The sequence below is a fragment of the Coregonus lavaretus genome, assembly GCF_964263955.1.
Source record: "Coregonus lavaretus genome assembly, chromosome: 20".
In the NCBI taxonomy this organism is placed as follows: domain Eukaryota; kingdom Metazoa; phylum Chordata; class Actinopteri; order Salmoniformes; family Salmonidae; genus Coregonus; species Coregonus lavaretus.
The window spans coordinates 37102207-37129943 of NC_140007.1; the positions used below are offsets into that span (position 1 = coordinate 37102207).

The window sequence follows — 27737 nt, forward strand, 5'->3', positions numbered from 1 at the left end:
TTGGTTAAGGAAGTCACTGTACCAGTCACCATGATTACCCAGGAGAATCATTGTGAGCAGGTGATGTTTTCCATTATTGAGTCTCCTGCTTTCCCTGTGGTATTAGGTATCCCTTGGCTAGCACTCCACAACCCCACCTTTTCATGGCCGCAGAGGGTTCTCACGGGGTGGTCGCGAGAGTGTCAGGGTAGGTGTCTAGGTGTTTCCGTTGGTGCAGCCACAGTGGAAAGTCCAGACAGTACCTCCACTGTGCGCATCCCCCCTGAATACCTAGATCTGGCGCAAGCGTTCTCTAAAACGCAGGCTACTAAATTACCACCTCATCGGGCGGGAGATTGCGCGATAAACCTCCGGGTAGATGCTGTACCTCCCAGGAGTCATATATACCCCCTGTCACAGGCTGAAACGGTGGCTATGGAAACATATGTCACCGAGTCCCTGTGCCAGGGGTATATACGTCCCTCCACTTCACCCGCCTCCTCGAGTTTCTTCTTTGTGAAGAAGAAGGACGGAGGTCTGCGCCCTTGCATTGATTATCGACCACTGAACAGGGAGACGATAAGATGTAGTTATCTTCTCCCCCTCATTCCTTCAGTGATTGAATCAATGCATGGGGCGCGCTTCATCACTAAACTAGATCTCAGGAGTGCGTACAACCTGGTGCGTATCTGAGAGGGAGACGAGTGGAAGACAGCATTCAGCACAACCACGGGGTATTATGAATACCTGGTGATGCCTTACGGTTTGATGAATGCTCCCTCAGTTTTCCAGTCCTTTGTGAACGAGGGGTTTCGGGACATGCTTGGTCGCGGTGTGGTGCTCTACATCGATGACATCCTGGTGTATTCCGCTACGCGCGCCGAGCATGTGTCCCTGGTTCGCAAGGTGCTGGCCCGACCGCAAGGTGTGGAGATGGAGGGAGATCGCATTTCAGCCGTGCGTAATTGGCCGACTCCAACCACGGTTAAGGAGGTGCAGCACTTCCTTGGCTTTGCCAACTATTATCTGAGGTTTATTCAGGGCTTTGGCAAGGTCGCAGCTCCCTTTACCTCCCTGTTGAAGGGTGGGCCGTCCCGGCTCCGCTGGTCTGCTGAGGCTGACCTGGCCTTTAGCAAACTGCGGGGTCTGTTCACCTCAGCCCCAGTACTGGCCCACCCCGATTCATCACTACCGTTCGTAGTAGAGGTGGATGCGTCCGAGGTTGGGATAGGAGCTGTCCTGTGGCCGGGCTACCTGGCTGGCTTTGTCCGAGCCTTAGGACTAGGTCATGTTTAGGATGGATACAGCTTTTGTCAAATTTGACGTCAAAAGTTTAATATTTTTAGCGTTTTAGCTAACCTTAACCCTAACCCTTTTCCTAACCTTAACCTAATTATCCTAACCTGCTACGTTAATTCTCCTAACCTGCTGCTTAAATTATCCTAAACCTGCTACGAAAAGTCAATTTTGACAAAAGCTGTATCCCTTTATAAACCATAGGACTAGAGACGTTGAGGTAGTCAACAATGAATGTATGGCATTGGGCCGCCATCTATCAGAATGATTAGGCCATACACCTGAATTAGACTACATTATGAAGAGACAATTAGGTGGTAAGGTCTCTAGGTGGCGACAAATAGCCAAAACATAACTTGTCCTTTCCTCAGTATGCAGAGTGCAGAGATCATACCATATTACATAGTAATAATGGGCCTATGACAGAACCTCTATTGTAATAATGGGCCTATGACAGAACATCTAATTTAATAATGGGCCTATGACAGAACCTCTAATGTAATAATGGGCCTATGACAGAACCTCTAATGTAATAATGGTCCTATGACAGAACATCTAATGTAATAATGGGTCTATGACAGAACATCTAATGTAATAATGGGTCTATGACAGAACATCTAATGTAATAATGGGCCTATGACAGAACTTCTAATGTAATAATGGGCCTATGACAAAACGTATAATGTAATAATGGGTCTATGACAGAACATCTAATGTAATAATGGGCCTATGACAGAACATCTAATGTAATAATGGGCCTATGACAGAACTTCTAATGTAATAATGGGCCTATGACAGAACCTCTAATGTAATAATGGGCCTATGACAGAACTTCTAATCTCCATAAATTACCTACCTATATGTAATTGTATTTACAACATGAAGCAAGATACAACTTGCAAGAGGGCAATGTTAATAATCAGATGAATGAGCCACTCATTTCATACTGTGTAAGTAAATAAAAATAAAAAACAATGACACAGGAGTGAAATAGTGAATAGCAAGAGATTACATAGATCTCCATCTTTAATCCAACGCTTTACTTTTTATCAAATCTGAATCGTCAGCACACAGCAGCGAGTTAGTCATCTCTGTTTTAGCTGAAATAACACACTGCCATTTGACAGATTCAAAAAACAGTTTGGTGCAATGAAACCAGATGAATAAAAGCTTTTCTGAAAAAGCACCATTCTGAATAGAGCAAATTTGTAGAAGTGCTTAAATGTTACATGATGATGATGCTGCATAAAAAATTATATACCCATGCAAAATTCACCGTGAAATGTACAGATATCTTTATTGCAGAGAAGATAGGACTAGGAGTCATTTGAATGTTACTAAATTCATTATTTTCATTTTGTAGTATATCCCTTGATCCCTGTATTTATTGTTTGCAGTAATAACTGCTGTTTTCATATGATATCTTAGATATGATGTGTTCGTTGTCCTCCGGTCTGTAGCCTAATCATTGTTAGCTACAGCAATATTTCAGTACTGCAAAACTCGATAAATAAGAATTATTCAGTTGTTTGAAAATGCTTGGCGTGGCATAAGGAGTTTCAGGCACCTCCTTAAATCATACTCCCTTTAAAAAATTCTAAATGAGTAAAAAAGAAATCATACCAAAAAAACGCAGGAGAAAATAAAACTAAAACAAACATTTATTTATTTGTGCATCCTGAAATCGGGCCGAAAAATATCTGTTGTCACCTTGGATTACGTTGTTATAAAGCCTTGCATGTTTTACGTTGTTCATAATATCAGTTTTTCAATTATTACAAATGTGCATCTCTAAACAAACTCCTGGAAAGATCCTCATAGTTCAGTATATTGTTGTTTCAGGGCATTCCCAAACATCCAACATATTGTCGCGAACCCGGGTCGCCCAGCCCTTAGGTAAACTCGCTAACCACTGCTCCAGTAGGATTAACCCACTTGGGAGGGATCATAATGAGCCTACCAAGGCAAAGGTCGTTACAATATCATAGTAGCTTGACTGCAGTGCCAGACATTGTCTTGTCTGTACATGTCCTTCCCTGGGCTGGGTATCGAAATCCAGTTCCTCAATGGTGTTGACAGAATCACTTGAAAGAACCGACCAGATTAAAAAAGAAAACAGGATACCCAGCTTTAGTCTTTTCTTCCAGCCCTTCCACGTTCAGTCTCATACCGTTGTCACCCTCATCACCACCTCCCGGTTGGCTGTGGAGCCAAAGCGTGGGTTGTGGGGCCGTAGCTGGCTGAGGATGTGCAGGATGGTGTAGCCACAGTGGTGGTCTAGAATAGTCCTGAACCTCCGGTTCCGTCTCCCACTGCCGCCACTACCCAGGCCATGGGAGTTACTCCGTGAGCCCCGACCCCCACCCTTACTGCTACTCAGCGGGTCCCCCAAGTCATTGGCTTTTATATAGTTCAATACTTTCCACTGCTGATTGACGGCCTGCCAGCGCTTGAATATTCGGTACACTGATGAGCCCTCGTGGATTATAAGGCCTGGGGAGAGAGATGTTTTTTTTTACAGATACGGGAAAAGGCAAGATATCCAATGGTTTTAAAGGCTTTTGCATGAAATACTTTCAGCAACTAATAAGTAAGAATCAGCCAACTACAATAGCACTAGTATATAACTGGCATTTGGCATAATCACACCGTGCAGATACGTAGCTAGTACCATCTGTTTTCAGGTTGGCAATGCACCATTTCACACAAAACAAATCTATCTACAAAGCTTTACGTGTGTGTGTGTGTCTGGGCGTGTGCATTTGTGTGCATGCCTGCCTTCCTGCCTGCCTGTCTGCCAGCCTGCGTGCCTGCGTGCATGTGTGTGTGTGTGCAGGTGCCTGTGCATGAGAACTTGTGTGACTGTGCCAACGGTCCAGTTTCATATGATTCATCCTCCTCACCTATGCACACAATGTCCATAAAGCCATACATGCCGTAGCAGATCTGGAAGAGCAGGTCCTGGCGCTGCCACTTGGCCGAGGGGCTGAGGGAGGACCAGATGAGCCAGGAGATGCTGGCGATGAGGAACAGGGAGCCCAGGATGATGGCAGCGATCTGGACCTTCTCAATCACCGTCAGGGAGATGGCCTGCCACTGAACAGAACAAACACGAGGGCCAAGAAAGGGACAGTAAGAAAGGGACGGTAAGGGACAATATGGTGAAGTCCAGTCCTCACACCTTCATCATTGCGAGTGCCCAAGATTTGTTCTACCAAAGTGAGTATCTGTAACGCCTAGACTCGTGCACCAGAGCAGAGCACTGCATACTCCTGATTGCGGTATTGTGCATTGTTTAAAATCAATGCATCAGCAGAAAACTGTGAGATAAAATCTGTAGCTACTAGAAAAATATCCATTCATTTGGAAGATGAGAGTAGACCTAGTGCACAATGCACATACGACTGGAGTGGATGAGAGACCCCTAGCCCCTACACCCTAGACACTTGTGTAGATCTGAAAGGATAGGTATGAGCAATATGTTGAAAATCATGCAGTGGGAAAGGTGGTGCTACTACCATATTGTACTGCATGAAGTACCTAGGAGCTAGGGTCTCATTCTAGCGAGAGAATGAGGGGTTGGACGGACTGAGGAGATGTACCTGCAGTGGGTTCTTGGTGCTGATGGCCAGAACATGGTACTTGAAGTAACACAGCTCACAGCTCCAGGAGCCTCTCTCGCTGATCCAGCGGATGAGGCAGGGCTGGTGGGTGCAGCGCACAGAGCCCTTACAACGACACGGGCTCAGCAGCTCTCCCTGCATGAGACAGAGGGGTAGAATCAGAATTACTAGAACATATATTTCTATTCAAGTCAATGTTCTGTGATGTGCGTCTGAATTCAAAATATTTTGGGAAAAAAACAATATTGGATTATTGATAGCCCTCAATGTCTCTCCAAAGCTACTGGTTTGGTGTATGTCTGTCTGGCACACTCAGTAAAAAGACAATGGGTGGGTCCACACAGGTTATGGGACCTTAACTCAACATCACAATCCTCCCACTTATCCTCCTGAGAACCAAGGAAAATATTGTTTTTCCTAATCATATTTTTTGTGATCCAATAACTGTTTAGGGTTAAAAAAAGCATCCTACAATTTCCACATTTTAATTTTAATTTTATTTTTTTATTTTACAGCATGTCCACTGTAGTGGACAACAGGATCATTTGAGTACGAAAAGAGACACATTTGGTAGATACAAATTTTTACAGAGTTCTTACAGATTACAGAGTTTTTATGAACTAAGAATACATACATTTTGGGCTGTAGATTGATTATTATCCAAGAATACAGACATGTTGATTATACAATACACATTAATCATTCTTGAATCCTTTTCCTTACATTTCACAAGGATAGCTTTACTATTAAAGCTTAACACTTTGTTATGTCCATATCCTTTGATTGGTCCCCTTGAATCCTTTCAGTGTTATTTGAACAATGAACATATAACTAATGTGTAACAGATTTATTTTGGATTTTTTCCTTCTGTCAAACTGAATCCAATCTAGCTTTTTCCTTCACTCTTCATTTTGTTCTTAGTATTTTCTTTGTTAGTGGTGAAAGTCCTGGAAGCAATTTCTCTTTTTGGTAATGCAGAGGAACATCTTGCATTTGGTACATCTCATGTACGTCTTGCTCTTGCAGCCCTTATTTCTGCATCTTTCTGCATGCTTGGTATCCATCATCTCAGGCATGTGCATGGCTCCTAGTCTGCGCACAGATGGCTCTGGTTGTGGGATCCTCATTTTAGATGGTGGCTCATACTCATCCTCACTCTCTTCACAGCTGTTTTCCAGTTCCGGACTCTCCAACAGCTCCTCAGCTAGGAGTAGTTTGAAGTCCAGGTACTGATGTGTGTTCTTGGATGGTCTGTGCAGAGCTTTGCTGTCAGACTGGTATTGTATCCAGGAGTTGGTGATGGCAACATCAAAGAAGTGACTGATCACGTGCGATGTCCACTTCTTGGTCCTGCTTGACATACGATAGAAGCTAAGCATGCGATCACAAAGATCTACGCCACCTCCTGAGACCCAGCCCATTGACTTATGTCCACTGTAGTGAACATTTGAGTTTCATCCCTCTTCTTGGAATCTTTTGTGCAAGTCTCTTAATTCCTGATGTACTGTACAGAGGACATCCTGGGCTTTTCAGTGATATGTCATTTGATTGGCTGGGAGGCCGGGAACCGCCTCTATCTTTCCTTTCAAAATGGACGGCATAGGAACAAGCACATTTTATGGAAAGATGAGAGGTAAGTCAAATATTGTTTGTCTATGGTTTTGTTACTATGATAATCATATATTTTCTTGTTCATGAAGGTGTCATGGATTTAAAATCATTACAATAGTGCAATATTAAAAACGACCCTCACTAATTAAGTTGGTTGTCTTGTATTTTTACATTTTAGTCATTTAGCAGACAGTCTTATAAATAAAATGCCATTTAGCAGACGCTTTTATCCAAAGCGACTTACAGTCATGCGTGCATACATTTTTGTGTATGGGTGGTCCCGTGGATCGAACCCACTACCTTGGCGTTACAAGCGCCGTGCTCTACCAGCTGAGCTACAGAGGACCACCACTTATCCAGAGCAACTTACAGTAGTAAGTGCATACATTTTCATACTGGTCTCCCATGGGAATCGAACCCACAACCCTGGCATTTCAAGTGCCATGCTCTACCAACTGAGCCACACGGGACCCACAACTTGCACAACTAACTTAATTCGTTTTTATTATTTTACACATTTATTTTGGGATCCGCCTGTAAATGGAATTTACCTGATGACGTGTGAGTGTTTAAGTGTTTATTTGGATCCCCATTAGCTTTTTGTTTATTTGGATCCCCATTAGCTTTTTGTTTATTTGGATCCCCATTAGCTATTTGTTTATTTGGATCCCCATTAGCTATTTGTTTATTTGGATCCCCATTAGCTTTTTGTTTATTTGGATCCCCATTAGCTATTTGTTTATTTGGATCCCCATTAGCTTTTTGTTTATTTGGATCCCCATTAGCTTTTTGTTTATTTGGATCCCCATTAGCTATTTGTTTATTTGGATCCCCATTAGCTATTTGTTTATTTGGATCCCCATTAGCTTTTTGTTTATTTGGATCCCCATTAGCTATTTGTTTATTTGGATCCCCATTAGCTTTTTGTTTATTTGGATCCCCATTAGCTATTTGTTTATTTGGATCCCCATTAGCTTTTGCAGCGGCAGCAGCTATTCTACCTGGATAAGGCGTGGAGAAGGAGTGTCTCATTTCATACAAGCGCATTTTGTCCACTTTCCGTTCTAGCAAAAATGTTGACCATTTTAATTGAAAACAATCACAGTAAGGTACTTCATTGTTACCCAGAAATGATTTGATATTGAGATAAAAACAGCTGTATTGTACCTTTAACATTGATTTCCCCCCTGGTTCCCTTGTTAAAAACGTGTTATTATAAGATACTTTCATTGACTAACCACATACCGATTTGAGTGGGGGAGAGGAGCTACAGGCCCTTCAGTCATAAACGTTATAATAACTGAACTGAAATTATAAAGACGTTATAATAACTGGGCTGACATTATAAAGACGATCTAGAGAAGGTCAGCAGAATATGAGGAACTGAATAAAAACTTAAACAAACATTTGTTGTACAGTAAAATGTCAAGCCAGGTAAAAGTAATCCAGTATATCCAACCACCCATCCATCCATCCATCCATCCATCCATCCATCCATCCATCCATCCATCCATCCATCCATCCATCCATCCATCCATCCATCCATCCATCCATCCATCCATCCATCCATCCATCCATCCATCCATCCATCCATCCATCCATCCATCCATCCATCCATCCATCCATCCATCCATCCATCCATCCATCCACCCACCCACCCACCCACCCATCCATCCACCCACCCACCCACCCACCCACCCACCCACCCACCCACCCATCCATCCATCCACCCACCCACCCACCCATCCATCCAGGCACCCATCCAGTCTGAAGCAAATGCTGCCAGGCATTGCCCAGAGCCTTATATTTGGCTTGTATTCAAAATACAAGGCTCTGGTACAGCCAATACTGAAGCTAGCTGTGTACACCAGTAAGTCAAGTGGAATGGTTGGTGATGGTGCACACATAGAACTAGAATTACTAGAACGGGCATAGCCCCTCAGACCACAGAACTAGATTATATTTCTATGCCTCATACCCCTTCACCCATCACCCACATTGACTTGAATGGGAATTCCCGTTCTAATTCCCGTTCTAAATGTTTTATCTCTATGGGTGATGGTGCACATGCCATGGAGTCCTCCTCTCCTGACAGTTCATAAGTACGTCCCACAGAGCAAGGTTATTATATTTGTAGAAGTAATTGGCCAACTGACAGGGACATGACTCTGTCCCCTGTTGTGATGTGACCCACTTAAATAATGAAATAACAATTAAATGACAAAGTGACTGGGACTAAGATAATAGCTCATCACTGTAAAAAATTATCTAGTTGTTTCAACTAATTATTATTAAGTAACTGGTCCCACAACTTTTCTTTTTTGTTTACTAAACTTTTCAGTCCAAGTGTTAACTGAACAAAAAAAAATAGTTGGCACAAGCTCCAACTTTAGAAAACTTTAGCAAAAATTCAGTCAATTTAAAATCATGTGTTTGTTCAACTTGTCTCATTCACCTAGAAATTATTATTTGGGCATCTTACCTAAAAAATGCTGTGGAACTACAGAAGTCAGAAGTTTGGACACACCTACTCATTCAAGGGTTTTTCTTTATTTTTAAAAATTTTTACATTGTAGAATAATAGTGAAGACATCAAAACTATGAAATAACACATATGGAATCATGTAGTAACCAAAAAAGTGTTAATCAAAATATATTTTATATTTGAGATTCTTCAAATAGCCACCCTTTGCCTTGATGACAGCTTTGCACACTCTTGGCATTCACTCAACTAGCTTCATGAGGTAGTGACCTGGAATGCATTTCAATTAACAGGTGTGCCTTCTTAAAAGTTAATTTGTGGAATTTCTTTCCTTCTTAATGCGTTTGAGACAATCAGCTGTGTTGTGACAAGGGGGGGGGGGGGGGGGGGGGGGGGGGGGGTATACAGAACATAGCCCTATTTGGTAAAAGACCAAGTCCATATTATGGCAACAACAGCTCAAATGAGCAAAGACAAACAACAGTCCATCACTACTTTAAGACATGAAGGTCAGTCAATCTGGAAATTTTCAAGAACTTTGAACGTTTCTTCAAGTGCAGTCGCAAAAACCATCAAGCGCTATGATGAAACGTGCTCTCATGAAGACCGCCACAGGAATGGAAAACCCAGAGTTACCTCTGCTGCAGAGGATAAGTTCATTAGAGTTACCAGCCTCAGAAATTGCAGCCCAAATAAATGCTTCAAAGAGTTCAAGTAACAGACACATCTCAACATCAACTGTTCAGAAGAGACTGTGTGAATCAGGCCTTCATGGTCGAATTGCTGCAAAGAAACCACTACTAAAGGACACCAATAAGAAGAAGAGACTTGCTTGGGCCAAGAAACACGAGCGATGGACATTAGACCGGTGGAAATGTGTCCTTTGGTCTGGAGTCCAAATTGGAGATTTTTGGTTCCAACCGCCGGGGCTTTGTGAGACGCGGTGTGGGTGAATGGATGATCTCCGCATGTGTATTTCCCACCATAAAGCATGGAGGACGAGGTGTTATGGTGTGGGGGTGCTTTGCTGGTGACACTGTCTGTGATTTTATTTAGAATTCAAGGCACACCACAGCATTCTGCAGTGATACACCATCCCATCTGGTTTGGGCTTAGTGGGACTATGTTAGATTAATTTGTATTTTAAGATATTTTAAGAATAATGACTAAAGGATTTCACCCCAAATACAGTATAAATGTGTAAACTGTGTTAGAATTATAATGTATTGTCAACCTACTAACAGAGGGGGGCGGGACTAAACATTCTAGGGTGAAGGGGACTGAGAAAACGGGTTACAAAAATGCCTTTGTGTGTCAAGGGGTATAAAACAGGAGTGTATGGGTTTTGGCGCCAGAGCTCTCCATGAATAAAAATACAGATCATTCTTGCTGGTTGTGGACCTTGAATAATTTAGGATTAAAACCAGAGCCTTACAACCTCTGGTAATGATTCAAGCTTAGGTTGAATTAGAGATAGAAATTCTCGTAACAGAGTGGTCCTTTGAGCGGAGCTTAAATACGTCTTTGTCGTTCTAAGGACACCGAAACCGTGCACGGGCGGATGATTGCATCCGTGGAGAATAGTCCTGGCCTTTGACGTTAAGGTTATAAACAGGCCGGTGATTACTCTTATGAACGATAAAGACGTTAACTAGTTTGAAAAAGCATTTAAATCCAAACTGCAAGGAAAAGGTCAATAATTTTTATTCGTGGATTTTGGTGAAATGATTTGAACTTGTATAAGAATAGTAATTATTGTGAAGGGCAGAGAATAGTTACCAAAATCTCAAAGGAAGTAATAATTATTATGATGGAAGGAAGGAGGGTCCGTAATTGACCCTAGGTAAATAGCTATTACCAAAATAATCTAGTCTGAAATGACACGAGGTGAATGGCCATCACCAAAGTAAACTAGTTAATATTTAGATTGTACGAGGTACAGTGTTACGATATAAACAGGAAGGGGGATAATTTTCGTCGTGTGCTATGGATACATTAAACAGGTCAAAAGTCGCGCAAACAACTGGGGATTTGCTCTAACTCTGTCTGTTTCATGAAACTGGAGCAGTTACGACCTCTAGGTTACAAATAGGGTTAGCAAATGATTGTATAATGTTGTGTACGTGTGAGACTTGAGAATCCATCGGAATACGTGATAATTGTTTCAAGGAGGGATTGAATTAGTTGCGTGAGAAAAAATGGTTATCTGACTCCTTTCATGAAACCGGAGTTTAAAAAAAACCTCTGGGTTACGGGTAAAATAATTTTAAATGGTTAATTACAAAAACAGATCATAACATTGGCTCAAGAGACGCACTAATAATAGCTCCTAGGAAAATAATTCTGGATTGAATTATTACTAAACGGGGGGATTTCTTATTTTTCCACCATGGGAAAGAAATATTCTAAAGAGGTCCGAGAATTAACGGGGGATAAAATATATATGTTAGGAGGAGATCGAAGAAATATGTTTTATGGATCCATTTGGGAGAAGAGGTATGGATTTATTGGGCATCTCGGTGTGGAAAAGGTAAAAGTTATGATTAAGCAGATGCATGTAAACTGTGGAACGGATTTGAAAAAACAGCAAGGGGAGGGGCTAGAGACAGCGAGGGTCTTTTTGAAGCGCGAAGGAGAGAGGAAGTGCTTTAACTGTAACAAAGGAATATTTGGCAAGGGTGTATGGCCCCGTGTAAATACTGTAACAGAACAGGTCATAACCATCGTGACTGCAGGGGTAAAGGAAAGGGCAGTGTCGGAGATAGGACAGTCTATTTTTTGGTTCAACGGGTAAAATGTTTGAAAAAATGATTCGTGTCGATTAAGAATTGGCTAAAAACACCACGAAGCGATTATTTGAGAGGTACCTATAAAATTCCAACGATATATACGTATGAACTTTCTCACCCAAACGTAGACGTACGTCATGACTGAGAAAGTAGAGAATATTTACATTTGCATTTTTGGTCATTTGGCAGACGCTCTGGTCCGGAGCGACTTGCAGGAGCAGTGGGGGTTGGGTGCCTTGCTCGGGGGCACATCGGCAGATTTTTCGCCTGGTCGGCTCGGGAGTTTGAGCCGGCGACCTCTCGGTTGCTAACACGGTGCTCTTGGTTACTGGGCTACCAGCCGGCCGATATGAGTTTAAGGTTGTGCCGTTGTTTGATTAGGTGATAAGGTTATGTGATAAGGTTTAATGGGTAATCGGACCATAACTAAAGTGGTTATAGAAATAATGTATAAATAGTAGAGAGCCAATAGAGGGTTCCATTGAACTATTATGTTGTGTTGGGCATTTGAATGTCATAAGGTGAAATCTGTGTGTATGAGGGAATTCAACGACTGGTATTGTCACGCTCGTCGTATACAGAGGAGGACCAAGGCGCAGCGTTGCAGGCAAACATACTCTTTATTTAGAGACACGATCAAAAACAACAAAACGATAACGTGACAGTTCACGGTCTAACACAAACAGACTAGAAACAAGATCCCACAACATTTGTGGGCAAATAGCCTCTATAAATATGGCTCCCAATCAGAGACAACCAGCCACAGCTGACACTCGTTGCCTCTGATTGGGAACCACTCTGGCCAACACAGAAATACAACCTATAGAATATCCACACCCTGGCTCAACATATAGAGTCCCAGAGCCAGGGTGTGACAGTGCCCCCCCCTAAAGGCGCGTACTGCGACCGCGCCTAAACGTACACACACCAGGGGAGGGCTGGGTGGGCATTCCTCCTCGGAGGCGGTTCCGGCTCCGGGCTTGACCACCACCCTTCCACCATCCCCCCGTGGCGCCCCTGGTCCGGTCTGGCCCCACTGGCTGGAGCTGGACCGGACATCGTAGAAGCGGACCGCTTTGGCTCCGGTGTGGAGCAGCTGACCGGTACCTTACCAGGCACCGGTGACCCAGGCACGGGTTGTGCTGGACTGACGACGCGCACCCCTGGCTTGGTGCGTGGAGCCGGAACGGGCCGGACCGGGCTGACGACTCGCACCCCTGGCTTGGTGCGTGGAGTAGGAACGGGCCGGACCGGGCTGACGATGCGCACCCCTGTCTTGGTGCGAGGAGCAGGGACAGGCCGGACCGGGCTGGCGACGCACACCGTAGGCTTGGTGCGTGGAGCAGGGACAGGCCGGACCGGGCTGGCGACGCACACCGTAGGCTTGGTGCGTGGAGCAGGGACAGGCCGGACCGGGCTGGCGACGCACACCGTAGGCTTGGTGCGTGGAGCAGGGACAGGCCGGACCGGGCTGGCGACGCACACCGTAGGCTTGGTGCGTGGAGCAGGGACAGGCCGGACCGGGCTGGCGACGCACACCGTAGGCTTGGTGCGTGGAGCAGAGACAGGCCAGACCGGGCTGGCAACGCACACCGTAGGCTTGGTGCGTGGAGCAGGGACAGGCCGGACCGGGCTGTGGAGACGGATAGGAGACCTGGAGTGAAGAGCTGCCACAACCCGTCCTGGCTGAATGCCTACCCTCACACACTCTGTGTGAGGCATCAGCACAGGACGTACAGGGCTGTGTACCCGTACTGGCATAACAGCACGTGACACTGGCGCAGGATATCCGGGACCGAGGAGAGGCTCTGGAGGCCACGAGCGCTGAGCCGGCACACTCCGTCCTGGCTGCATGCCCACCTTCGCACAACACGTGCGGGGTGCTCGCACAGGACGTACCGGACTATGCCGGACCACTCGTGGCACAGTGCGCAGCTCCGCATACTGCGGAACCTGCCCAGTCTCATGCTGCCATGCCTGAGTACGGGGAGTTGGCTCTGCTCTCCATCCAGGCTCCGCCAACCTGCCTTCTGGCCCCCAAAACCCGGTGGCCTCCTCTCCTAATCTCCCAATTCGCCCTGTGGCAGCCTCCTGCTGCCCAGTCGCCCATGCCGTGTGCCCCCCCATAAAAAATTATTGGGGGTGCCTCTCGCCTGTCCGACCACGGCCCGGTTGACGCCGCATCTCCACTCCTGCCTGGGTCTCCCCCTTCATCGCCTTCCGGTACCGGACGGCCTCCTCCTTCGTAATCTGCCCCCAGCCGAGGAGGACATCCACCAGCGTTACCTCCTGCGTGTGTTCCTGGACACGCTGCTTGGTCCTGGTTTGGTGGGATCTTCTGTCACGCTCGTCGTATACAGAGGAGGACCAAGGCGCAGCGTTGCAGGCAAACATACTCTTTATTTAGAGACACGATCAAAAACAACAAAACGATAACGTGACAGTTCACGGTCTAACACAAACAGACTAGAAACAAGATCCCACAACATTTGTGGGCAAATAGCCTCTATAAATATGGCTCCCAATCAGAGACAACCAGCCACAGCTGACACTCGTTGCCTCTGATTGGGAACCACTCTGGCCAACACAGAAATACAACCTATAGAATATCCACACCCTGGCTCAACATATAGAGTCCCAGAGCCAGGGTGTGACAGGTATGAATGATAACCGGATACTACTTAGTATTTGAAGGAAATCAATTCCACAAATTAAACTTTTAACAAGGCACACCTGTTAAGAAGACGCACATATTCAATGGGGAATGGGTGTAGGGAGAGAGAGTTTTTACGGGTATTAAAAGTTGCATTAGATAGCTTTAGTAGTATTCTAAATAGGTCTATGAAAATATGTTACAAGTACGAATGACATTATGTCCTAAGAAGGAAGATTTGTAGGGAAGGTCCCCGCGCCTCCCCCATAATGTAGGAAGGAGCAGGAGAGGGGGGGGAGAGGTGAGAGACAGTACATAGTTCAGATGGTAGCAATGTCAAGTGTATGCTTATCAACGATATCAAGTATTTGTTTTATTGATTGGGGCCGAATCAGAGAGAACGGTTAAAGAGATTGAATAGCGAACTGAAATGGGTTAGCGGGAAAATACAAATAGTTGGTAAATTTTAGAACGATAATTTATTTTTGTTACGGGGAAGCAAGTGGCATTGGCTGTTGTGCTGGGGGAATAGCGCCAGCCTGTGGTGGGTTCTGGATTTGTTATAAAGAAACGTATATTTTAAACTAAAGTGATGGAATAGGCTACAATTATAACATTATCAGTAAAAGGGCACAATATAATTTGTAATAGTTATTACAATCATTATTGATAGTTATTACAGTTATTATCATTGATTCAGTAATGATAGAAGGATAGTAGAGGAAAGGCAAGGGATTAAATCTCATTTAGGGAAATAAGAAGAGTATGAAATTTTAGGGAGAAAATACCATTAACTGAGGGAACATTTGATGTAACCGTGATTGTATTGGCTAAAAACTGAAATATGACATTTACAGGGGGGACAGGAACAATAGAAGGGGAGACAGATTTTCCTAAGGGGTTGAACAAATAATTGATAATGGATCATTTGAGATGAGATCACATGTAGCAGATTTAGGGTAATCAATTAAATAATCATTGTATACTCGAGGAATTTTGAGTGGTTTTATGGATTAGTTATGAGGAATTAGATTGATACAAACATTATTGATGGTTTAGGACTGGGGATATCTGTATCATGTTTTGTGTGTACTACCATCTTTAGATTACTGGTGGTAATTGAAGGTTAACAAAATGTATAACCAGGAGAAAGAGATTACCTTATCTCATTGGAATGTTGCTAAGGGTGAGGGGGAGCAGTAGTGATGTTAGGCAGTATTTAGGTCATAAAAGGGAGCTACCAAATTAAGTTGAGCCTGGCTATCTTTGATTGTTGTTTTTCAATTGGGTTTTTCAAATAAAAATAACAACACACCCAGCATGATGTTTATAAAGGGTTGTTATGTTGAATTTAGGGGATTTTCAACAGTTCATAGGTGGTATTTACTATGCTGTGGGATGGAACGGTTTGTTGGGGGATATTTGAACCTAAATTAATGCAATAAGCTGCAGTAATCAGAGGAATGTACAATCTAAGGTGAGACAGCTATTGCCTAGATCATTGATTTAGCAATAGGATCAGGAAGATAGGGACTAGAGAAAAAAAAATAGATGAAGAATTATGAGCTTTTTGGTGAGGATGGACTGCTGTAAAGCTTGGGTACTCCATTATGTACTGCATACTGGTAAATTAAGTGATCTTATCTATGGGAAGGCAATGGCAGCCCATGGTAAAATCATTTGGAACTCTGAGGAGGAAGAACAGTTTATGTTGTTGCTCTCTTCCCAAACAGTCTTAGCTTTTCATACATGTATCAGGGAGGTTACCAAAATGGTAGAGAGTAAATAGGGATATGACATTGGTCATGATTTAAAGATGGTGAGTTTTTTTTTTGTGGGCTATTAGATATAACTGGGTCAATCACGAATAAAGAGGCAAAAGACAGTCTCAAAAATGAAAGGCATGGCAATTGGTTGATAAATTACCTAAGTGATTGTTTAGGTAGGTGGTAATATTGACACATGAGCAGAACTATGTGTCAAGAGGGGGGGAGAGGCTAATGGTAGGATTAAATAATATACGAAGGAGAGGACAAAATACTTTTAAAAAAAAACATTTTTTTAGATACAGTCTAGAAAGAGAATGCAGTCAGAAATTGTTAGATTAATCTGAACATGTGTGAAGATAGTTTATTAACCACACCCGTATGTCAGAGGTTTTTTGCCCCACAGGTGAACTAAAGGAGAAGGTGACCCACTCTATCTAACCAGGTGACTGGTGAGCATCCAGTCACTAGAAGAATAACTGGAAGGAGGCCTGTTGGGAAGGGCCCTATCAGGTTATATTGGTCACTGCCTTGGCTATTAGAATAGCAGAGAGAGTAACCTGGGTCCATGTTACCCACTGCAAGAGGTAAGACCACATACAAGCACCACTGAAACACACACAGAATTGGAGAGCAAAACTGGACCAATAAGGTCCGGGGATCACCTCTGTCAACGAAGATCTCCTACCCCGACCTATCATCACTGTAGTGTGTTCTTAGGGTGTGAGTATGGGGTGGTACCAAGCAGAAGGACTAAAGGCAGGAGAGGGTTGGCGGTTTTGGGGAATATGGGTGACCCTGAGCTGCATCATAGTCTCGGCAATAGTCTTGGTATGTCAAGATCCACCACCACCTTGCATCAATTACGCTATGGCCTTACCATTATTAAGAAATAAAAGGGAAGCGACCCGACATACTGACCGTCAAGGACGAGTGATCTACAAAATAGGAGTCAGAGAAGGGTGGGGAGTAAGATTCAAAATTAGGATTAGGGATCTTATCAGGATGGATAAGCAAGCAACGTGGGATTATAAGATCCCATTGTATTTATGTTGAGCTCCCTCGGCGGATTGTTCCTGGGCTCAGGTATTTAGAGATACTGGGGGACGGAGATATGAGACGGGGGGGGGGGGCTGGACGATGTCCAGATGGAGGATAAGAAGGTATAACAACATCCCCACGGAGATGGTAGTAACAATAGTAAAGGTCACTAAAGAGGATGTGAAAATAACTTACTGGGCTTGCGCGGACGAATACGGACAGGACACTTGTCTAAGATTACATTTGATGGAGTCAAAAGATATGGAGGGAACAGGTACTGTCATTAATCCATTAATAGCAATAGATCAGTCAAGGGATGACGGAGTCAATTCGACTAACCCGTCCACTATGAAAGATTTTCTCCTCCAAGAATGGAACCAAGGGGAAGTGGAGGGGGTCCCTGATGAGAATCTCTGGTTAAAGTGGATGAAGTACACCGCTAGGGCCTTGGGGGAGACCAATTGTTATGCATGCTCCATTGGGCGACCGACAATGTTGACCGCCCCAATGCCAAAGGCAATGTTTCCCTGTGTATTAGACCTGGGGTCCAATCAAAAAGAGCCCAATTGCACAGGGATTGGGCTGGCAAAGTTGACTTACTCGGCCAGCCCACCTAGATTCACTTTAACTCCTGGCGAATACCAGTGTTACAGACATAGAAATGGCACCCGTAACTTGGGTGATTTTGATGGCTGTAAAGAGATAATTAATGTGACTGATTTAGATAAGGAAGGGAGGGGAAAAATTAGGAACCTTACCATCCCTCTGACTGATGTAATAATAAATAAATAATATGCCATTTAGCAGACGCTTTTATCCAAAGCGACTTACAGTCATGCGTGCATACATTTTTTTTTTTGTGTATGGGTGGTCCCGGGGATCGAACACACTACCTTGGCGTTACAAGCGCCGTGCTCTACCAGCTGAGCTACAGAGGACCACGTGTGGTGGGCATGTATTAACAAAGGGAGCATTCGACAGACATTACCAGAAGGATGGGTGGGTACTTGTGCACCAGTATTGTTGGTCCAAACCTGTAAGAATTAGTCATCAAAGACCAGTGACAGGAAGAATAATCAGGAGGAGGAGAAATATAGGTCAGGAAGGAAATAGCCCAATTTGGATAGATGGTATAGGCATCCCCAGGGGTGTTCCAGACGAATACAAAGCTATGAATCAAATATGGGAGGGTTTTACCACAACATTTTTCTGATGGGTGACAATAAACAAGAATGTGGATTGGAAAATTATATCTATTACAACCAACAACGATTTATTGACCAGACTAGAGATGCAGTAAAGGGGATCTCCGAGCGATTATCCGCCATCCTGCTCATAACTTAGTAGAGGTTAGTTCTAAATCAGGCAGAAAGGGCCGGTGTCTATAGAATGATAAGCCATTGTTGCACATTTATCCCTAACAACACAACACTGGATGGGACAGTCACCAGAGCTCTTACAGAATTAACTGCACTAAGTGAAGAATGAACTGAGAACTCAGAAGTTAGTACATCGTGGATAGGGTGGTTTGATTAAATATTTGGTCAATGGAAAATATTTGGTCAATGGTGTTTGTATGGGTATTCTTGTATTATGTGGTTGTTGTCTTGTTCCCTGTGTCCGAGGATTGGTGAGTCAGGCGTTGGTGAAATGCAGTATCTAAACAATGATGAGAGATGGACTGACTCCGGACTCTGACCAGGGGAATGTGGAAAACGATCCTCCAGGCTTGGTGGATGACGAGGATTTGGACCCTGAAAGACCGCAATTGGATGAAATGTTTATTAGTTCTGACGTGATATCTGAGATTAATCATGCTTGTAAAATACATTTATCCTGAATGTGAAGACATTTAGTCAAAGGGGTGGATTGTTAGATTAATTTGTATTTTAAGATATTTTAAGAATAATGACTAAAGGATTTCACCCCAAATACAGTATAAATATGTAAACTGTGTTAGAATTATAATGTATTGTCAACCTACTAACAGAGGGGGGCGGGACTAAACATTCTAGGGTGAAGGGGACTGAGAAAACGGGTTACAAAAAGCCTCCTAAAGGTGGGCGGAGCAAAATGCCTTTGTGTGTCAAGGGGTATAAAACAGGAGTGTATGGGTTTTGGCGCCAGAGCTCGCCATGAATAAAAATACAGATAATTCTTGCTGGTTGTGGACCTTGAATCATTTATGATTAAAACCAGAGCCTTACAACCTCTGGTAATGATTCAAGCTTAGGTTGAATTAGAGATAGAAATTCTCGTAACAGACTATCATTTGTTTTTCAACAGGACAATGACCCAACACACCTCCAGGCACTGTAAGGGCTAATTTACCAAGATGGAGAGTGATGGAGTGCTGCATCAGATGACCTGGCCGCCACAATCCCCCAACCTCAACCCAATTGAGATGGTTTGGGATGAGTCGGACCACAGAGTGAAGGAAAAGCAGCCAACAAGTGCTCAGCATATGTGGGAACTCCTTCAAGATTGTTGGAAAAGCATTCCAGGTGAAGCTGGTTGAGAGAATTCCAAGAGTGTGCAAAGCTGTCATCAAGGCAAAGGGTGGCTATTTGAAGAATCACAAATATAAAATATATATTTTGATTTGTTTAACACTTTTGGTTACTACATGATTTCGTATGTATTATTTCATAGTTTTGATGTCTTCACTATTATTCTACAATGTAGAAAATAGTAAAAATAAAGAAAAACCCTTGAATGAGTAGGTGTGTGTCACGGATTCTGCCGAGACTGCCCTTCCTTCTGGCTCGGGCAGGCTTCGGCGTTCGTCGTCACCGGAGTTCTAGCTGCTGCCGCTCTATGTTAGATGTTTCTATGTTCACTTGATTGTTGTCTGTTGTTGCGCACCTGTTCCCCATTATGTTAGTTTGTCTGCCTATTTAACCTGTACACGTCCACTGTTTGGTGTGCGTGTTTATTGTATGTACGAGTGTCATTAGTGTGAGCGGGTTTTGCTCCTCCTTTGTTGTTTTGGAGGATTTTCCTTGTATTTCTTTACTACTCAGTAAAGTGGTTCTTCATCTCATTCTGTGTCCTGCGCTTGACTCTGGCCTACCGCATTCCACCGACATTCGTGACAGAAACACGCACCACTATGGAGTCAGCAGGAGCAGCAGTAATAACCGAGACGATGGAGCAACAAGTCCATCGTCAGGAAATCATGATTCAGACACTCGGGGTCACCATGGAACGAGTATTCCAGACAATGGAACGATGGGAGAGAGGTGGTTTCTCGTCACCATCTCCAACCACTCAACCACCTACAACACTGGTCAGCGCTTCGCCATCTGGGTCCAGTGGGATTCGGTTCTCGCTCCCAATGGCATATGACGGAACACCTGCCGGGTGCCAGGGATTTCTCCTCCAGGTCGAGCTGTACCTGACCACCATTCACCCGGCGCCCTCGGGATACGAGAGCGTGTCCGCCCTCATCTCCTGTCTATCAGGGAAGGCGCTGGAGTGGGCCAACGCCGAGTGGGGAGGAATAGACGCACGTACTGTCCGCTACAAGGATTTCACCCGCCGCTTCCGGGCGGTATTCGATCATCCACCAGAGGGGAGGGTGGTGGGTGAACGTCTGTTCCATCTATGACAGGAGATGAGGAGCGCGCAGGAGTTCGCGCTGGAGTTCAGAACTTTAGCAGCCAGCGCGGGATGGTATGAGAGGGCCCTGATCGACCAGTATCGCTGCAGCTTAAGGGAGGACGTCCGTCGGGAGCTGGCCTGCAGGGACACCGATCTCACCCTGGACCAACTGGTGGACATGTCCATCAGGTTGGATAACCTGTTGACAGCCCGCGGACGTTCTGATCAGGGGCCGTCCATTCCATCCTCCAGCACCTCCGAGTCTACCCCCATGGAGCTCGGAGGTGCTGCGGTTAGGGAGACGGGAAGAGGGACCGTCCCCTGCACCAACTGTGGCCGCAGAGGACACACTGCTGGTCGGTGCAGGGGAGGGTCCTCAGGAAGTCGAGGCAGCAGGCAGGGCACTGGTCGACCGTCTCAGCTGAGTAGGCACCCGACTCACCCAGAGCCTCCTGTTGCTAATTTGTGTATAGATATTGTTTTTCCGGAAGTTTCCCTCCATTCCCAGCATAAGGCGCTAGTACATTCAGGCACGGCTGGGAATTTTATTGATCGCCAGTATGCTCGTAGTTTAGGGATTCCTACTGTGTCTGTTGATAAACCTTTCCCTGTGCACGCTTTAGATTGTCGCCCGTTAGGGTTAGGCATAATCAGGGAGGTCACCACCCCACTTCTGATGATGACGCAGGGGGGTCATGAGGAGAGGATTAGCCTCTATCTGATTGATTCTCCTGCGTATCCTGTGGTGTTGGGACTTCCCTGGTTAACCATTCATGACCCCACGATTTCATGGCAACAGAGGGCTCTTAAGGGATGGTCCGGTCAGTGTTCAGGGAGGTGTGTAGGAGTTTCCTTGGGGGCAACTACGGTGGAGAGTCCAAACCAGGTTTCCACTATGCACATTCCTGCCGAGTATGCTGATTTGGCTATCGCCTTCAGTAAAAAGAGGGCGACTAAATTACCACCTCATCGTCCGGGGGATTGCGCGATAAATCTCCAGGTAGGAGCTGCACTTCCCCGGAGTCACGTGTATCCTTTGTCTCAGGAGGAGAAGGCGGCTATGGAGACATATGTCACTGAGTCTCTGAGACAGGGATGCATTCGGCCATCCACTTCACCTGTCTCCTCAAGTTTCTTTTTTGTGAAGAAGAAGGATGGTGGCTTACGCCCGTGCATTGATTACCGTGGCTTAAATCAGATTACCATCAAGTACAGCTATCCATTACCCCTGATAGCTAGTATGACGGAATCATTGCACAGGGCACGCTTCTTCACAAAACTGGATCTCAGGAGCGTGTACAACCTAGTGCGTATCCGGGAGGGAGATGAGTGGAAGACGGCATTTAGTACCACCTCTGGACATTATGAGTATCTTGTCATGCCATACGGGTTAATGAATGCTCCATCAGTCTTCCAATCATTTGTGGATGAGATTTTCAGGGACCTGCACAGACAAGGGGTAGTGGTGTATATTGATGACATACTTATATACTCCACTACCAGGGCCGAGCATGTGTCCCTGGTGCGTAAAGTGCTTGAAAGACTGTTGAAGCATGACCTGTATGCTAAGGGAGAGAAATGCTTCTTCTTTCAGGAGTCCATCTCCTTCCTAGGGTACCACATGTCCGCGTCTGGGGTGAAGATGGAGAGTGACCGCGTTTCGGCCGTGCGTAATTGGGCGACTCCAACCACGGTAAAGGAGGTGCAGCATTTCTTGGGGTTTGCCAACTACTACCGGAGGTTTATCCGGGGCTTTGGTCAGGTAGCGGCTCCCATTACCTCGTTGCTGAAGGGGGGACCGGTGCATCTGCGGTGGTCAGCTGAGGCGGACAGGGCTTTTAGTTGCCTGAAGGAGCTGTTTACCTCGGCTCCAGTGCTGGCTCATCCGGATCCCTCCTTGGCCTTCACGGTTGAGGTGGACGCGTCCGAGGCTGGGATAGGCGCTGTACTTTTTCAGCGCTCGGGCACGCCACCCAAGCTCCGCCCCTGTGCTTTCTTTTCGAAGAAGCTCAGCCCAGCGGAGTGCAACTATGATGTGGGGGACTGTGAGTTGTTGGCGGTGGTCAAAGCCCTGAAGGCGTGGAGACATTGGCTTGAGGGGGCTAAACACCCTTTTCTCATTTTGACTGACCACCACAATCTGGAGTACATCCGAGCGGCGAAGAGGTTAAACCCTCGCCAGGCAAGGTGGTCCATGTTTCTAACCCGTTTTGTTTTCACCCTTTCTTACAGGCCGGGCTCCCAGAATGCTGAGGCAGATGCTCTGTCCCGACTGTATGACACGGAGGAGAGTTCCGTGGAGCCCACTCCCATACTTCCGGCGTTGTGTCTGGTGGCACCGGTGGTGTGGGAGGTTGATGCGGACATCAAGCGGGCGTTACGTAACGAACCCTCTCCTCCCCAGTGTCCAGAGTGTCGTAAGTACATACCGTTAGAGGTCCGCGATCGTTTGATCTATTGGGCTCACACGTCACCCTCCTCTGGTCATCCTGGCATCGGTCGGACAGTGACCTGTCTTAGTGGGAAGTACTGGTGGCCCACCTTAGCCAAGGACGTGAGGGTTTATGTTTCTTCCTGCTCGGTGTGCGCCCAGTGTAAGGCTCCTAGACACTTGCCTAGAGGGAAATTACAACCCCTACCCGTTCCACAGCCACCGTGGTCCCACCTATCGGTGGATTTTATGACTGATCTTCCTTCCTCAAGGGGGAACACAACCATCCTGGTCGTTGTGGATCGGTTCTCTAAGTCCTGTCGCCTCCTTCCTCTGTCCGGACTCCCTACGGCCCTACAAACTGCCGAGGCCCTGTTTACACACATCTTCCGGCACTACGGGGTGCCTGAGGATATAGTGTCTGATCGGGATCCCCAGTTCACCTCAAGGGTGTGGAGGGCGTTCATGGAACGGTTGGGGATCTCGGTTAGCCTTACCTCAGGTTTTCACCCCGAGAGTAACGGGCAGGTGGAGAGAATTAACCAGGAGGTGGGTAGGTTTCTGAGGTCGTATTGCCAGGACCGGCGAGTGGAGTGGTCGGTTTTCCTACCCTGGGCAGAGATGGCTATAAACGCCAACCGCCACTCCTCAACTGACCTCACACAATTCCAGTGTGTGTTAGGTTATTAGCCGGCCCTGGCACCGTGGCATCAGAGCCAGATCGAGGTACCTGCGGTGGACGAGTGGGTTCGGCGCTCGCAGGAGACCTGGGACGCTACACATGAACGCCTGCAGCGGGCCAGCAGGCATCAGAAGGCGAGCGCCGACCGCTACCGCAGTGAAGCTCCGGTGTATGCACCGGGGGACCGGGTCTGGCTCTCGACCCGAAACCTGCCCCTTCGCCTGCCCTGCCGGTAGTTGGGTAGGCGGTTTGTGGGCCCATTTAAAGTCCTGAGGAGATTGAACGAGGTATGTTATTGGTTACAACTTCCTGTTAATTATCGTATTAACCCCTCATTCCATGTGTCTCTCCTCAGGCCGGTGGTAGCTGGTCCACTCCAGGAATCTGAGATACGGGAGGTTCCTCCGCCCCCACTGGACATTGAGGGGGCACCGGCGTACTCGGTCCGTTCCATCCTGGATTCGAGGCGTCGGGTGGGGGGCCTGCAGTATCTCGTGGAGTGGGAGGGGTACGGTCCGGAGGAGCAGTGCTGGGTTCCTAGGAGGGATATCCTCGATCCCTCCTTGTTGAGAGAATTCCATCAGAACCATCCCACTCGCCCCGCGCGTCGGGGGGGGGTACTGTCACGGATTCTGCCGAGACTGCCCTTCCTTCTGGCTCGGGCAGGCTTCGGCGTTCGTCGTCACCGGAGTACTAGCTGCTGCCGCTCTATGTTAGATGTTTCTATGTTCACTTGATTGTTGCGCACCTGTTCCCCATTATGTTAGTTTGTCTGCCTATTTAACCTGTACACGTCCACTGTTTGGTGTGTGTGTTTATTGTATGTACGAGTGTCATTAGTGTGAGCGGGTTTTGCTCCTCCTTTGTTGTTTTGGAGGATTTTCTTTGTATTTCTTTACTACTCAGTAAAGTGGTTCTTCATCTCATTCTGTGTCCTGCGCTTGACTCTGGCCTACCGCATTCCACCGACATTCGTGACAGTGTGACCAAACTTTTGACAGGTACTGTAGTTACACACACAGTGCTTTTAACATAGTCCTTCTAACATGGAGTTGCCACCCCCACCCCCCCCCCCCCTTTTGCCCTCAGAACAGCCTCAATTCGTTGGGGCATGGACTCTCCAGTGATCCTCCAAGTAATCATTAAGTTGAAGTGGTGGAAAGCGGTGCTGAAAGAGAGGTTCATATCATGTCAGTCTAAAGAAGATTGATGCTACTTTTAAATCACTGTTAAAATGTATTCTGAATATGTTTGTTTGCCTCTGCTTCATAGTCTATTCACTGAAGGCCCGATCAACTAGCCTGAGAACCAGACCATGTGGTACAGCTGGCCAGAGCCAGGTAACTGATCAACGTGTCTTAAAGGTTTAATGCAGCCGTTTTTTTCTCAATGTCAAATAATTTCTGGGTAACCATATAGTAACTAACTGTGATTGTTTTCAATTAAAATGGTGAAAAAGAAACAAAAATAGCTTCTTAGCAAAGAGCAATTTCTCAAGCAAGAATTTTGCTATAGGACTGTCTGTGAGTGGTCTGAGTGGGGAGGGGAAAGCAGAACATTTGCTGTTATTGGCAGAGAGGTTCGAAACTCTCTTTCTTATTGGTCTATTAAGTAATTCACTGCCTGGTGATGTCAACAGGCAGGCCAAAATGTCATCCCACCAAAACAGACTGAAATTTCAGGCAGTCTTTTCTTACACTAAAAGAGCATGATCATCATTATCACAATTTCACAGTATTATTCCAACCTCATAGTGTGGAAATACATTTTTATATTTATTTAACTAGGCAAGTCAGTTAAGAACAACCCGGACGACGCTGGGCCAATTGTGTGCCGCCCTATGGGACTCCCAATCACAGCCGGTTGTGATACAGCCTGGAATCGAACCAGGGAGTCTGTAGTGACGCCTCAAGCACTGAGATGCAGTGCCTTAGACCACTGTGCCACTCGGGAGCCCTTTATACATTGAGTGTATAAAACATTAAGAACACCTTCCTAATATTGAATTGCCCTCAGAACAGCATCAATTCATCGGGGCATGGACTCTACAAGGTGTTGAAAGCGTTCCACAGGGATGATGGCTCATGTTGACTCCAATGCTTCCCACAAACCGGTGTGCCTGCCACCTACTACCATACCCTGTTCAAAGGCACTTAAATATTTTGTCTTGCCCATTCATCCTCTGAATGGCACATACACAATCCATGTCTCAATTTTCTCAAGGCTTAAAAATGTTTCTTTAACCTGTCTTCTCCCCTTCATCTACACTGCTTGAAGTGGATTTAACAAGTGGCATCAGTAAGGGATCATAGCTTTCACCTGGATTCACCTGGTCAGTCTATGTCATTGAAAGAGCAGGTGTTCTTAATGTTTTGTACACTCAGTGTATACATAAATCACGTTTTTGACTGCACTGGGCCTTTAAGGTTAAATTACAGGTGTAAAAAAACTGCCTGTTCCTTTCTGTAGTTTTTCATTTCTGAAATGTCCCATTGAGTTTGCAGATGCTATGAATTAGCACCTACTGTAGATTGTAATAACACTAGGACAAACATAACATTTTAGAAAGTGATTAAGTGGTGATTTCCATCTGTGCTCCAGTGGCACGTACACCATAGCTAATTATCTCAAGACCATGATTATCCAGCTCAGCCAGGCTGTACTGTTTCTGCACATCTGTTGTGTCAAGCTTTGGCTGAGGACCAAATATTTGTTCATTGTTCTGCATCATGCCTATACTTTCCTTGGCTTATAGGCCCACAAACATAGCCTGGGTACCAGTCTGTTTTCCGCTCTTCTGCCATTCGTTACAAGTTCATTGCCAGGACAATTATTATTCACGTTTACACGTGGACCGTGACATCAGTCATGCGATAATCCACGTTTTTGTATAGAGTACTACAAGAAAAATAATAGTTGTCAGTATTTTCTCAACCAAATCAATTTGTCAACACAGAACACACCAACTCAAAACTGGTCAAAATATAGCCAGGGCATATAGGTTAACTATAGGCCTATAGGTGCACTAACATTCAGCACCATGGACAGCGTAGGGCTATTGCCTATGGTCCAATTGAGCAGTGTTGTGTTGTGGCGCGAAAAGCGGGACAACGTGAAGGCGTATGTATCTATCTGGGACAGTACCTGTTCTGGGCCCTGGAAGCAGATACGACAGCGCAGGCTGCTTGCGGTGCTGGTGAGCGACACGGTGTCCATGCCTACTTGCAGTTTGGGGCCCTTCTCCTCAAAGCCCAGGCTCCGAGGTCGAGGTTCCGTCCCGTAATACTCCTCCTCGTCATCCCGGGAGGAGCAGTCCACAAAGGGAGGCCAGCCGCAGCCGCCCATCCCTAGACCCCGCATGCTGGACCCTCTATCTGCGTCGGATCTGTCGGGCTGTCTCGAATTGTCTCGCATAAAAACCAGTACTTTCAGTTCATTGAAAAACATTCGGATCCGATATTTGAACATTTTTGACTACATTAATTCTTCAGAAGGGAATGAAACCTATTTGACAATAAGGTGTCATCAAGAAAAGAGAAAATATGTATTTGATTTAGAAATGTTATTATTGTTATTATTATTATTATTATAGTTATTATTATTATTATTGGTATTATTATTGTTGTTATTATTTTTAGCCAATTATTGTACTACATAGGCTATGGCTATTTTTCACCAATACATCTTCTGAATAACATCACTGATAAGCTTAAAAAACTTGTAGGTTAGGCCTACCCTACTGTAAATATGCTGTCAAATGGTAAGAAATAAAGGACCACGT

At 45.4% G+C, this 27737-nt stretch overlaps 1 protein-coding gene across 1 annotated transcript; it reads right to left on the reverse strand.

The window, feature by feature from the left end:
• Positions 1-3439: 3439 nt before the first annotated feature.
• Positions 3440-27424, reverse strand: LOC311147355 (E3 ubiquitin-protein ligase MARCHF9-like; the record flags this gene model as incomplete). Its single annotated transcript, XM_084184041.1, has 4 exons — positions 3440-3768; positions 4179-4371; positions 4878-5033; positions 27101-27424. 4 exons carry the CDS (start codon positions 27422-27424, stop codon positions 3440-3442), a joined length of 1002 nt encoding a protein of 333 aa, XP_084040167.1.
• Between the last annotated feature and the right edge of the window lie 313 nt (positions 27425-27737).